The sequence below is a fragment of the Eschscholzia californica genome, unplaced genomic scaffold (assembly GCF_041429995.1).
Source record: "Eschscholzia californica isolate CP2 unplaced genomic scaffold, dmEscCali1.0.p SCAF_1, whole genome shotgun sequence".
Taxonomy (NCBI): Eukaryota; Viridiplantae; Streptophyta; class Magnoliopsida; order Ranunculales; family Papaveraceae; genus Eschscholzia; species Eschscholzia californica.
Genome location: NW_028238198.1, coordinates 56364144 through 56375942, shown reverse-complemented (window position 1 = coordinate 56375942; position 11799 = coordinate 56364144). Strand labels below are relative to the sequence as shown.

Here is an 11799-nt window from a genome sequence, read left to right as displayed (position 1 = left end):
TCCACAGAGATCATAAGCCGGACATGCCTCCAGAAACTCCAGGTGAGATCGCATCACACCGAAACTTATGATCATTGTTTAACAGGTTTTCGCGAAGACCGAGTACGAGCTGGGGGAAAGGTTGCCTTACCCATACTCATCGGGGAAGGGGCGACCAGTAGAGCACTGATGTTAGAATTCGTGATCGTCGACGAGCTGCATGCATACAATATCATCCTAGGAAGGAATTTCTTGAGAGAATCACGCGCGGTGATCTCAATGAACCACCTAGCTATAAAATTCCCGATCCCGGGATCGAACCTTGTGCTAACAATCAAGGGAGACCAGGCGGCCGCAAGAGAGTGCTACGCTGTCTCGGCTCGGCACTGTTGACGACAAGCAGTGGTTCCCACCCTTGCGAGCACCAGAAAAGTCACCGACTCTAATCGCACCATGAACATGCAGGAGTAGCGTCGCTAAGGTCAGTATCGCTCCCAATCTCACGCAGATTATCTACATATATTATCTTAGCTGTTAGGCAAAAAAGGTAGCACTACTAGCTACGTATTTTATCTAAATATATACATAAATACTATCTTAACTGTTAGGCAAAAAACGTGGCACTACTAGCCACACATTTTATCTATATATATAGACTGTCTTAGCCGTTAGGCAACAAAAGTAGCGCTACCCGCTACATATTTTATCTAGTAAATTTTTTTTTTTAAACTATAAAAGTAGGAGTTCTGGTTAAACTCATCTCGCTCTGAATCGAGCAGGTAGCTCTGTTAGCGAAAGCCACGACAGGTCGGGGGACCTAAAGGTAGCCTTGGTAGCGAAAGCAACGACCAAGGGCCCTAATTTAAAAAACAACCCTCCTAGCGAGAGCCACGACCAGGGACAGGATAGCCTCTTTAGCTACGGCCACGACCAAGGGCCCTAAGGAGCAGTCCTAGCTAAACTGAACTTTGCTCGAGTAAAACTGACCCTTCACCTGAAGGAGTTGAAGGAGATGTCCTTCGTCCAAGGTGACAATGCGAACAATTTTGTCGGATAGGAAAATTGATGTGGAAGATCATCAAGTCCGATTGATTTAGGGATCGTAGAGTTGTAGCTAGCTCACCAACTACGATCGTCGAATTACGAAGTAATTCGCGGCTAACTTCGATCGGATCCTACAACGGGTTACACATAAGAGTTTCAAATTGATCTAGGATATGACTAGTGGGAGTGAGATATAACAATGGGAATGTCCCATAAACATATCTCATAGGCCTAAAAAGGAATCAGGCAAAGATAGTACAAAAAGGTCAAAAACAGGGTTATTGGGCCTTAGCCGATTCGAGCACTTCTAGAGCCCGGATTGGGCTGAAGTTTTGAGGGAAGATTTCTGACATACCCAGTAGTATGCATGCAAAATTTCGTGGTCTTTGGACACCTCCTCATTAGGGAATTGAGAAAATATCATTAGATGCTATTTTCGACTATTTCCTTAAATCTTATTCCAAAGGGTGTTTGTGGTGTACTCTCATTAGGGTTCTATATAAACACTTTTATGGCAGAGAATAAGGTGTGTAATTTCTCTCTAAGCTTTCTTACTCTACCATATCAAGTAGAGAGGAGAAAGTGAGCTAATTCCCATTAACTATCTATCTAGTCAAGAAGAAAGGAGTTCTTCTTCCAACCACCATTGGTGTGCTAGCCATTAGATGTCTTATTTCCGCTATAAACACTAGTAGAAGGGTGTAAAACCCAACAGTGGCGTCAGAGCCTCTTGCAATTAGCCTATCTTATCTAAGTTTTGGACCAATTCCATGCTTTTCTAGATAGATTATTGTGTTTAAAAGTGTTTTAAACACAAAATTTTGATTAATTTTGAATCAGATTCAAGTATTTGTCAAAAGGTTTCAAAATTTGTTCTTGAAAAGAGTTTCAAAACCTTAAATTTTGAGCCAAATTGGTTTGATTAAAAGAGTTGTTTTAAGTGTTTGGAAACTTGTGAAAAACAAAATTTGGAAATTTTAGAATTGTTTTAAAAAGAATTTGAGATATTTTAGAAGTTTTTCAAATTTTGGAAATAGCAATTTAGAATTGCAACACAAAAAAAAAAATATTGGAAACTATTGAGTTTTAGAAACTCAATAGCTCCGGCCAGGAAGCTTCCTGGTCGGACCAGCAGCTTGGAAGACGCGTCCAGCTACTGGGTGGACGTGTTTTCCAGACGCGTCCAGCTGCTCTAGGTCGCGTCTTCCAGACGCGACCAGTAGCTTATCCAGGACGCGTCTGGGACGCTTCCATCAGACACGACTAGACGCGTCCAAAAGACGCGTCCGGTAGCTCTCGACCAGACGCGTCTTGGAGACGCGTCTGGGAGGTCCTAGGTGTCTCGGACTGGGTCCGAGACACCTAGTGCTGGTCTGGTGTATGGACTAGCGTCTTGGCTCCGGCCCTTGTCCGAGCCCTTTTTGGGCTTGGGCTGGGACTTGTCTAGGACTTGTCCCGGGTTTTTCCAGGCTTTTTGGACCACGAAAAGGGACCATCATTCGAGTGGGAGTTTTATCCAAATTTTCTCCCGATTCAAATCCATATATTTCTGAAGTTAACCTGGGCCATTCAAGGCCCAAACGGATTTTCTCTTTAAAATCAGATTTTCAAATCAAACCAAGACGCACCATTAGTCTAATCCTTTGATGTAGACTTAAGGTCCGTACATGACATATGATGTCGACAAGAGTATCTCCCAGATATACATGCATATATAATTGTTAGCCTTGAAATATATTATATGATTGCATGTGATGTGAATGCGGAAACTAGTACGGCCATAGAATTTATTTCTTATTCTTGTTTTAAGCACAGATGGGTGCATAATTTGTAATAATTTTAATTTCAAGTTTACACAATCTGCGAATCGTTTGAGTCTTGTAATTAGAGTTTAGGGTTTATGGGTCCATTGAAGAAACTCAAGGAGGAAATCCAAAGGCGAGTGGGAGAAATAAATGGAGGTTCAAAGATGGAGATCTAGACGAACTAAAAGGCGAAACAAGAAGCAAACTGAAGGAGATTAGATCTTCCAGGTTAGGGGCCATACTAGGATCCATATATGCTTGATTTACTTTCTCGGCGCATTTACTTACTTTTTACGCTTTATGTCGTGGACGTTAGTTAGGCTAATTAGTTCACTAAAACAAACGCCAGGCTAGCGTAAAAGTCCCTAAAAGTAATTTTGAGTATAGTGCCTATCCAAATTAAGACACTCCTTGCGCCCTTGTTCGAGGAAGGTAGGTCGGCCTTCGTAGAGTACCTCCTCTACCCTGGGACATTGCGAGTAGGCCTATAGAAGAGGCCTACATGTCTAAATGGTTCTACTCAACGAGATCAGCAAGAGAGTCTTGGGTACTCGAGGCAAAAGGATGGATTTTACACTAAACATGTAATCCATCAACCAAGAATCATATGGTATGGGTATGATTAGTGAAAATTTTCACTCACCTAAATCAATGGGAATTAAGGGCAGGGCCCTATTCCGCTTAATCCTTGAGAGATGGGATCTCGGAATCGCATTATTCATCTAGGAACACGTTTTATCTTTAATAATGTGGCAAAAACTTAGGACTTTTTGCAAAAATTATCAAATGTAATACTTAGCAAAATCATTTTTCTGTTTCATGTAGTTTTACTATAGCGAAAATCAATCTTTTCAACCTATGTTCAATCCTCGATGAGGGCAAATTGAACATGGATAACTTCCTTGATTGGGAAAGGAGATTGAAAAGTGTTCTCAAGTCTAAAAACAAAGAAAGCGTACTGGATACCTCTATTCCAAGGATAACTGCGAACTCAAAGGTTGAGGAACAAAAGCAAGCCAAAAGTATCCGGATGAAATCAGTTTCAGTAACTTGCCTTATGTTGGCCACCATGGAGCCTAATCTTCAAAAGAGATTCAGGAAAATGGATGCGCACACAATCATCCGTCGATTAAGGGACATGTCCCGAAACAAATCACGGTTGAGGAAGTCCGGGACTTCCAAGGCAATCCGGAGTGGCATTGGAATGTCTGAATCAAAGAAAGAACTTCAACTGATTCAGAAGAACAAAGGGAAGAAGGAAGGAACTCACGGTTCCGACCAAGGTATCTATGTTATCGAAGTTAACTTAGCAAATACATTTGATTCTCAATCCTGGGTACTCGATACCGGATGTGGTGCTCATATCATTTCTAATGTGCCGGGCCTTAAGGGAATCAAGTATTTATCTGCAAGGGAGCTTGTCCTACGAGTAGCAAATAGAGCAACGGTTGCTGCGAAAGCTGTAGGAACATTCAGTCTACCTTTAGAAACTGGTCTAGTTTTAGAACTTCATAATTGCTATTATGTACCCTCTATTTCTAGAAACATTATCTCTGTCTCAGAGTTAGACAAAGAGGGATATTAATAAAAAACCAGCGTTGTTCTTTATATAAAAGTGAAATGTTTTATACCAGTGCTAAGTTATACAACGGTCTCTATATTACCAATATTGAGAACGAAGTCTTTAACATAGAAACCAAAAGGCTACAGTCAGATGATTCGAATCCAAGTTACTGCTGATAAATCTTTCTACATTTTATGAAGTCGGCGAATAGTTACTTTTTTGGTGGTTGATTTGTAAATTTACAAAATGTTTTGGAATTTCCCTTATTTTTTTTTGTTTAGGATGATGGTTGGGCATAGGAGAGGTGAGGTTGAGCGGTAGAGGGGATGATGGTGGTGGAGATGGGAACAGTAGATGAAGATGATGATGAAGAAGAGAGATAATGAAATTATTAATGTTCTGTAGAGGAGATAGAAAGACAAATAAAATAAAAAGAAAAATTCAGAAAAAATATTTACAAAAATGCCACAAGGACAAAATGGATAGTTTTGTTAAAAAATTGGGGCCAAAACGAACTGCCGGACACAATTGGGGGCCAAAACGAACTGCCGGACACAATTGGGGGCCAAAACGATGAGTTGGTCAGAAATTAGGAGCCAAAACGAAATTAACCCATATATTATGTTTATAAAATTCATCTAAACCTGACTCACTAACAGAAAGTGAGAAACTCACCGTCTGTTGGCGAGTCATTTTTTCTCTTATTGCTCTCTCTTCCATACTTCCTGTACTCCCTTCCTTGTGTCGTTCTCCTCTTCCCGTTTCTTTTCGTATAATAGAAAGGAAGAAGAGTACTTACAAAGAGAAAACACAAGTAGTTTTTTAATGTCATGTGCTGGCCCAAGACACCTGCACGACTCCCATAATATACTCAACAGATTGTCAAATGCAAAGCAATTATTATAAAAATTACATGGGGTAATTTCTAGAAAGGTCATAATAATATTGAAAATGAGTAGAAAAGCACAAAACATTTGAAAATTATTATTCAGGTCAAAAAGTGTGCAAATACTAAAATACCCCTTTTTGTCATTTTTGTATAACTAAATTCTTTTATTTTTATTTAAATTTTAAATTGAAATAACTTTTGTTTGAAATATTAGATTTCTATAAAATTTATATATTTAGAAATGATTTTCCATTAGCTTTCTAACAAGATCCACTTTCAATATTTTTTTTTCGAAAAAAAAAACCAGAAAAAAACGGCGTTTTTTCCTTTACGTTTTTCTGCAAACGTGTTTGCAAAAACCTGTTATGCAAACGTGTTTGCAAAAACCTGTTATGCAAACGTGTTTGCAAAAACCTGTTATGCAAACGTGTTTGCAAAAACCTGTTATGCAAACGTGTTTGTAACAACCTGTTATGCAAACGTGTTTGCAACAATTTGTTCTTCATCGACCGACTACTGATACCTTCGGCGATCCCATCGATTCACAGCCTCCCTGGTTCAAGAACACTAAGAGCTTCATGATAACTATTTTTCATCATTTTGAAGCCACGTATTGTTTTTTTTTTTTTTGCAATACAAAGCAAGATTATCAATACAAAGTTGAGTTATAACAAATGCTGATTCTTGGTAACAACAACTCTATCACTATATGAACAATGAAACAGGAAATTAAAAGTAGTCACATTTAAGCATCTGGCATTCAATTGATCTTTGAACCTTTATCACCTTCTGTCCAGCTTTCTCTATACCAGCTTACTCTTTCGCCTTGGGGAAGATTTTTGTTGTACAAAGGAAGCTCAAAGAGGAATACTGCCTTAAACCATGATGGTAGGTTCCCATAGACGATTGTGGGCAGTAGTTCTCTTATATTGTTTATATTCACCACATTTTACATACCCATTAATCATACAACTCCAAGAAATTTTGTTCAGGCACTTCATCAAACAGTTTCCTTGCCATTTCAAATAAACCTATTTTCACATCATAGATATGACTGAATTCCACAAAGGCAAATCCGGTTGAGGAATTTCATCAAACACCTGATGGGCAGAATCAAAACATACACAGGATGAATACATATTGATTCATCCAAAACTGTAGAACTTGAAGCCTTCTATTTCAAAGAAATCAAAACAAAAAAAATCATAATTCATTCACGAATAAGCTAAATTCGAAGCTTAATTGAATGAAAAAGGAAAAGTGAGGATTACCAAAATGTTTGAGTTTGATAGGATGAGAAGACTAGGAATACCACAAAAGTCGGATTGATTTGTTTATTAAAGAGATGGAGAGAGATAACTGCGATCCTGAAAAATTTCGCCATAGAATCACCATGATTCAGCAACAAAGAAGAAGAACAATGAGAAAATCCCTAAAAAAGATTCGAGATTTTTTGGGAGAGAAAATTAGTTTTAGTAGGAGGGTATTCTGGGAACAAAAAGAATAAGAAATGACCTGATTAGCAATTTCTCATATTATTTCAAACTTAACGTACCATGAACCATAATATTTTGGTAACTTCTACTTAATAGGAAAAGTTCTAAGTGTTTTTAGTTATTATGATAATATTGTAAACCTAAATAGTCATTTTCCCAAATTACATTGTATTTGGATTGTCATTTTTTATTATTAACTTAGATGAGATAAACTAACCAAACATTATGGCGCCATCTACATGTTTTAAGATGCTGACGACTCACCAGGAACAAATTCTAAATATTCGACCATAAATTTTTAGAAGACATCTTATAGAGAAACGCATCAAAGATGACATACTTAAATAGTTAAATGTATGACATATACATTTATCCGTATGTATATGGGGTGCCTTTAAATCTCAATTATTTTACAATAAGTTCTGGATTTCGCATCTACTCTCATTTGTTTAAAGAAGTAATCTCAAAATTTCCACAGAGATAAATGTTCGAAAGATAAATTTTTACAAGTTTAAAACATAATCTCAAGCAACAAAAATATAATATGTGGAAAGATCCCAATGAAGGTATATTTTAAACGTTATTTTTCTCGTTATAACTGTAACATATCAGGGAACGCTTTCAAATTTTTTTTATACGGTATGGAGTCAGGGCCGGTCTAGGCCTAAAGCCACCAAAGTGGTGGCTTTGGCCCCATCTTTTGATAGTTAGGATGAGGTCCCAAGTCTATGTATTTTAACTGAATATATATATATTAAGACTATAAGACCATGTTTGGCGTGCGGAAATGGACTCGGATGAGGTCCCGTAACGCGATTCCTGGGAATCAGATTATTTTAGTTTGATTTGACCAGCAATAGGAATTTCATTCTTGATAAATTCCTAACTTGGTGTTTGGTTCGTATATGAATAGGAATATAAATTTTATAAAAGTCCTTTTATATCCTTTTAATTAAACTACTACATAAGTTATAGGTCCACTTTGTAATGTATATTTTTATCAGTATTGTTTATTCAAATTTGTATATATGAAATAGTAATATGATACACCAATTTTAGTTGTATTTAAAGATTTATTTAAAATATATAAAGGACTCGGCTAAAAAAAATCTTTTTAAACGTTATAAAATCAATTTGAAAGAAAAAAAGAACGTGAGAGAAAGAAAAAAAACTAAATATAGGGATAGAGAGAGAGTTAAGTTCGAGCGAGAGAGAGTTGTTATTGTGGTGACTGAAACCTTAGGTTTTGTAATTTTTTTATTTAGTTCAAATATTATGTGAAAGACGATTCTAATATTAGTCATTCTCATATTTTATTAAGGATAATTTTGTCTATAAATATTAAACCAAATCATTCCTGGAATGAGAATCACCCCCCCCCCCCCCCCCCCCTCGCCCCACCACCTTGGGTTTGTTATTACTCCATTTAAAGGAAATCCTGGATTCCCACGAGCCAAATAGTAATTGGGATTGTCATTCCCAAGAATCACATTCTATTCCCAAGTGATTCCCGCACGCCAAAAATGACCTAAGTGAAATTAGCTCAATTGGTAACTTATTTTTGCTGATCTCGAGAACCAATTTTTTGTGTTTTATATTCATATCTTTTTAGTCTTTTTTTTTACTATTAGTTCATTCAAAAATCACCGACCAATTTATAGTGCTTTATATTCTTATCTTTTTAGTCTTGTTTTACTATTAGTTCATTCAAAAATCTCGGAATCTGGTAGCATAAAAACAATTGTTTTTCACTAAATAAATTTTGTTGTTCGATTTTTTTTTCATATGAAGTTAGTGTCCAAATTGATATGAGTTTCTTCTTGCTATGTGATGTTTTAAATGATCACGATGACATCGAAAATCTGTGATACGTAATATTACCTTGCACATATGGCTATCTTATAAAGTTTCATTGTGAAAGCTATATGGTTTTGTTCACTTATACCACTTAACCAAATTGATATCTTTCTATGTGATATTTTAAATGATCATGACATCAAAAATCTATGATACGTAATATTACTTTGCACATATAGCCATCTCATAAAGTTTCAGTTTGAAAGTGATATGGTTTCTTTCAACAAAAAAAACTAAAAGAATACTTTGCTTGCACATAGTTTCTCTAATATAACAGTATTTCTAATAAAATTTGTTGTTGCCTAAGCTAGCATAATCAAATAACATTATTTTTTAAATTAATGACAAGGCCTTCATTTTCAAATACGCTTGAGGCACATCCCAATCTTGGGCCGGCCCTGTATGGAGTTGAAGTTTTTTTTTTGCTATATACCTGAAGAATATTCCATGTATCAATGGGATAGTTGATTGTAGTGGGGGTTGTTACTAAGCCCCGAGTCTTCTTAACCAAGTGAGGGAGAAAATTGCGCTTCATTTGTGGTTGAAGTACATTTTAGAGATAAATAGAGAGTGTTAGAGAGAGTTTTGGAGAGAGAGAGAGAGAGTGGTTAGTGAGTCTAATCTTCTAACATTTGTGACTGCAATGGAGAATGTAATTACAGAGATATCACCTTCTTCATTGTTAGATCATCAACCTAATAACAACAAAATGGAGATCAACAATCAGAAGGATCAAAATTCTTCATCTATTAGTATTCCTCTTGGTAAAGATCAGGAGGGGACTTCAAAAGAAGAGGAGAATGAGGTAGATGAGGAAGAACCTAATACCACATCAAAAATGGTGAACAAAAGAGATGGTGATTCTCTTACTATTAGGAAAGGTGGTGGATGGAAAACTATGCCTTATATCATTGGTAAGTTTTTTTCTTCATACCCTCTTTTGTGAACAACACCAATATAATGTCAGGCCAAATCTCAATTGGCATATGTGGCGGGCTAAGATACATAGAGAGAAAGCACCACATACCGAGGCTGGGATTCAGTCGGGATAGTGGCCTGAAGTTCTCACATTTTCCTTTTGCTAAGGCCTATTGTCGTCACACATGAGTGACTAAACATCAACAACCCAATGCTAATGGGACTTGAATCTAGAGTCTAGTGACTAAACTATGTAACACGTGCTAAAAATAAACGTTCTTAATGTGTAAAAAGCCGGTTTTCAACTTCTAGAGGGGTGGTGTCATTAGAATTTGGATTTATAAAATATAATTTGTTGTACAGAAACTAAATTTCCTTTTCTTTTCTTTGGTTGGTTGCAGGAAACGAAACGTTTGAGAAATTAGCATCGATGAGTTTGATAGCAAATATGACAGTTTATTTACGTTCACAATATAATATGGATGGATTATCATCAGTCAGCTTGGTCAACATTTGGTCAGGGACTTGTAATATTGCACCATTATTAGGTGCATTCGTATCTGATGCCTATTTAGGAAGATTTTGGACCTTGATCTCTGCTTCTATAACTTATTTCCTAGTAAGTTCACATTTTCTTATCCATGAATCAATGAGCTTGATCTCCCGAACTAATCTCACGTAAATTTTCACGAAACATGGTATAATAATTACATACCTGCGACTATTAGTTCAGTTTCAGTTCGAGTTTATTTAATCTTTTAGCTATAAAAAGACATCGGAAATTTTGAATATTAATACTTGTTATTCTTCAACAGGGAATGGGTATTATAACCCTAACTGCAGCTATTCCACATCTAAGACCACCAAGTTGCAACGACAAGATAAGTCCATGTCAAGAACCAAAGAAATGGCAGTATGGGGTTCTATTTACAGGTCTTGGATTACTAGCAATTGGTGCAGGTGGAATTAGACCGTGTAATATCGCCTTTGGTGTTGATCAATTCGATACTACAACAGAGAAAGGTCGAAAAAATGTAGAAAGTTTCTACAATTGGTATTATTGGAGCTTCACTTTGGCTCTTTTAATAGCTCTAACTCTTGTTGTTTATATTCAGAGCAACATTAGTTGGGCTTGGGGGCTTGCTATTCCAACTGCCTTCATTTTTCTCTCAATTGTTGTGTTCATACTTGGGTGCAGAGTTTACATCTATATGAAACCAAAAGGAAGTGTCTTTAGTGGTATAACTAAGGTAATTATAGCTTCATTTCGGAAACGGAAACTCAAGATCAATCCGGGTTCCGGATACACACTTTATAACACGGAAGATTCTTCGACGGGACTTCAACTCACGGATCGGTTCACATTCTTAACCAAAGCTGCGGTTATTACCGAACGAGATCAATTTGACGACCGAGGTTTACCAATGAATGAATGGAGACTTTGTAGTGTACAACAAGTTGAACAATTGAAGTGTATTTTGAGTGTCTTACCAGTTTGGGCCTCAGGGATTACTTGTTTCATAGCCATGGATCAACAAACTACCCAAGGAATTCTTCAAGCTATTCAAATGGATAGAAGATTAACAAATAATTTTCGTGTACCACCCGGTTCAATGGGTGTTGTTTCGATGTTTGCTCTATCAGTATGGATACCTATATACGAGCATATTGTCCTTCCTTTGTCACGAAAATGGAGTAAAGATGGAGAAGGAATAACATTAAGGCATCGGTTAGGGTTAGGTATTTTAATGTCAATTCTTTGTATGTTAACAGGCGGAATCGTTGAAAGAGAGAGACGCGCACTCGCTTTAAAGAATGGAATGTTTATAGCACCAATGTCTTTCGCGTGGCTACTACCTCAGTATATCTTATCGGGTATGACAGAAGCTTTTATGGGTATCGGTGTTTTGGAGTTTTTAGGTAAACAATTCCCACCTAGTATGAGAACTCTAGCTACTTCTCTATTCTTTTTTAGTTTAGCAACTGCAAACTATCTAAGTTCAATCCTTATCAATTTGATTCACAAAATAACAGAACCATCTAGCAAGGATGGAAATCCTGGATGGTTAGGAGGTCATGATCTAAACAAGAACAAGTTAGATTACTATTATTTTTTTCTTGCAGGAATTTGTGTAGTTAATTTGTTTTATTTTCTTATATTCGCTTGCCGTTATGTACATAGTAACAAGGTGGCTGAAAGAAGAGCCACAGACATGGAAATGAATTAAATGGCAATTTAGTTTAATC

At 36.7% G+C, this 11799-nt stretch overlaps 1 protein-coding gene and 1 long non-coding RNA gene across 2 annotated transcripts; one reads left to right on the top strand and one right to left on the bottom strand.

The window, feature by feature from the left end:
- Positions 1-5965: 5965 nt before the first annotated feature.
- On the bottom strand, positions 5966-6800 carry LOC147567746 (uncharacterized). The gene is made up of 2 exons (XR_015237877.1): positions 6553-6800; positions 5966-6452 (listed from the first exon to the last, which is right to left on the bottom strand). It is a non-coding gene; the product is annotated as an uncharacterized LOC147567746 (long non-coding RNA).
- A 2131-nt stretch (positions 6801-8931) lies between these two features.
- Positions 8932-11799, top strand: LOC147567745 (Major facilitator superfamily protein). Its single transcript, XM_086654334.1, has 3 exons — positions 8932-9548; positions 9954-10171; positions 10368-11799. Exons 1-3 carry the CDS (start codon positions 9278-9280, stop codon positions 11778-11780), a joined length of 1902 nt encoding a protein of 633 aa, XP_086510460.1. The 5' UTR covers positions 8932-9277; the 3' UTR covers positions 11781-11799.

Excerpts from the sequence above, each read along its gene's own strand:
- LOC147567745 (XM_086654334.1), top strand. The coding sequence starts at position 9,278 with ATGGAGAATGTAATTACAGAGATATCACCTTCTTCATTGTTAGATCAT. Across the intron at positions 9,549-9,953 it reads AACTATGCCTTATATCATTG|GAAACGAAACGTTTGAGAAA; the intron begins GTAAGTTTTTTT and ends GGTTGGTTGCAG. Across the intron at positions 10,172-10,367 it reads CTTCTATAACTTATTTCCTA|GGAATGGGTATTATAACCCT; the intron begins GTAAGTTCACAT and ends ATTCTTCAACAG.